Source organism: Nematolebias whitei, chromosome 24, assembly GCF_014905685.2.
Source record: "Nematolebias whitei isolate Nwh7 chromosome 24, NemWhi1, whole genome shotgun sequence".
Taxonomy (NCBI): Eukaryota; Metazoa; Chordata; class Actinopteri; order Cyprinodontiformes; family Rivulidae; genus Nematolebias; species Nematolebias whitei.
The window spans coordinates 451,227-453,318 of record NC_056521.1 but is presented as its reverse complement, the minus strand read 5'-3'; the positions used below and the strand labels follow the sequence as shown (position 1 = coordinate 453,318).

Here is a 2,092-nt window from a genome sequence, read left to right as displayed (position 1 = left end):
ATATATTATATATTGAGAGAGAGGGGGGTATTACAGCTTTTAACCAGCCATTTGATAGTTTTAGCTAGCATTTTGCTACTTTTGGCTTTTAGCTTGTTTTTCCATTTGTATCTGCTTCCTCAATTTCTGCTGCTCTTAGCTTTTAGCTACTTTTTGCTACATTTTAATAATGATTATCTTTTTGTCTTTTAGTGAGTGGGTTCATCTTTTAGCTATTGTTCAGCTTTTTTTAGCATTAGTAGCTGAGTTTCAGCTTCTTCAGCAGCTTTGGTCAAAGTTCTGCTGTGGGTCCAGTCATCCTGGTTCTGTTCTGGTTCTAGGCCACGCTGGACACCAGTAAATTGGTGGAGGCGAAGGTGAAAGCCGAAGCAGGGAGTGAAGACGCCATCCTGCAGACCAGAACCTACGACCTGTACATCACCTACGATAAGTACTACCAGACCCCCCGCCTCTGGCTCTTTGGATATGATGAAGTACGTAGTCCTGCTGCAAATCTGGACCTGGTGTTGTTCTTCTGTTCTTCACTGACATAGGTCTGTTTCCCAGGACCGACAGCCCCTGACGGTGGAGCAGATGTATGAGGACATCAGTCAGGACCATGTGAAGAAGACGGTGACCATTGAGAACCACCCCCACCTTCCTCCACCTGCCATGTGTTCCGTGCACCCCTGCAGGTGGGCCCTCTTTGGTTCTTCATGTTCTGAGCTATAGGAAGGACCCATCTGGTTGGGTTCAGCTTGTCCTTCCCAAACAGAGACCGTCCGAGGTCTTGCCCGAGGTCTTGTCCTCATTGGACGCTGCTCAGACCTTCTTCTGGTTTTCAGACACGCTGAGGTGATGAAGAAGATCATCGAGACGGTGGCAGAGGGAGGAGGAGAGCTGGGAGTTCACATGTATCCTTTAAAGTTCACAACCTGACGTCCCACTGGACCCTCAGAGGTCCCCAGTGGACCCTGAGAGGTCCCCAGTGGACCCTGAGAGGTCCCACTGGACCCCGAGAGGTCCCACTGGACCCCGAGAGGTCCCCAGTGGAAACTGAGAGGTCCCCAGTGGAACCAGAGAGGTCCCACTGGACCCTGAGAGGTCCCCATTGGACCCTGAGAGGTCCCCAGTGGACCCTGAGAGGTACCCAGTGGACCCTGAGAGGTCCCACTGGAACCTGAGAGGTACCCAGTGGACCCTGAGAGGTACCCAGTGGACCCTGAGAGGTTCCCAGTGGACCCTGAGAGGTTCCCAGTGGACCCTGAGAGGTCCCACTGGACCCTGAGAGATCCCCAGTGGACCCTGAGAGGTCCCCAGTGGAACCTGAGAGGTCCCACTGGACCCTGAGAGGTCCCCATTGGACCCTGAGAGGTCCCCAGTGGACCCTGAGAGGTACCCAGTGGACCCTGAGAGGTCCCAGTGGACCCTGAGAGGTCCCACTGGAACCTGAGAGGTACCCAGTGGAACCTGAGAGGTCCCCAGTGGAACCTGAGAGGTCCCACTGGACCCTGAGAGGTCCCCAGTGGAACCTTAGAGGTCCCCAGTGGACCCTGAGAGGTCCCCATTGGACCCTGAGAGGTCCCACTGGACCTTGAGAGGTCCCACTGGACCTTGAGGGGCCCAGGTCCTTGCAGAGTCCAGGTCAGAGGTGGCTGTAGCTTCTGCTGCTCCTCAGCTGAGTCAGCTTTTATTTTTACAGTCTAACTTCTTCTGTTTACTTTCACTACTTCAGCTGTAAATGCATCAAAACATTCAGCTCATTCAGGAGGCGGGTGTTTTTAAACCTTTAATACGTTTTAAACTGTTTACCTTTTATTTACAAATACATTTCCCATAAAGTCAATGATGCTCATTTAATTCCTTCAGAAACTTTGTTCTCTTTAGAATCTGCTTCAGACACTTCCTCTGTTTTTGGATTATTTTAGCTGTTTTTAGCTTTATGCTAGGTTTTCTCCTTTTAGTTAGCCTTATGCTACTTTTTGTTAGCATTTTGCTATTTTCCGTGGTTAGCTCTCATTCTGCTTTTAGCTTCTATTTTGCTAGTTGTGCTACGTTTAGCTAGTATTTTGCTATTTTCAGTGGTTAGCTTTTTCTGCTTTTAGCTTCTAGT

General features: G+C 50.0%; 1 protein-coding gene across 2 annotated transcripts in view; it reads left to right on the top strand.

Moving 5' to 3' along the window:
* The window catches only part of atg3 (autophagy related 3), a 29,090-nt gene that overhangs the window by 25,858 nt on the left and 1,140 nt on the right, over positions 1–2,092 (top strand). For both annotated transcript variants that reach the window (XM_037696844.1, XM_037696843.1), the window contains exons 9-11: positions 321–473; positions 547–674; positions 825–893. In XM_037696844.1, the coding sequence (XP_037552772.1) occupies positions 321–473; positions 547–674; positions 825–893 (350 nt within the window). The remainder of the gene's footprint in view (positions 1–320; positions 474–546; positions 675–824; positions 894–2,092) is intronic.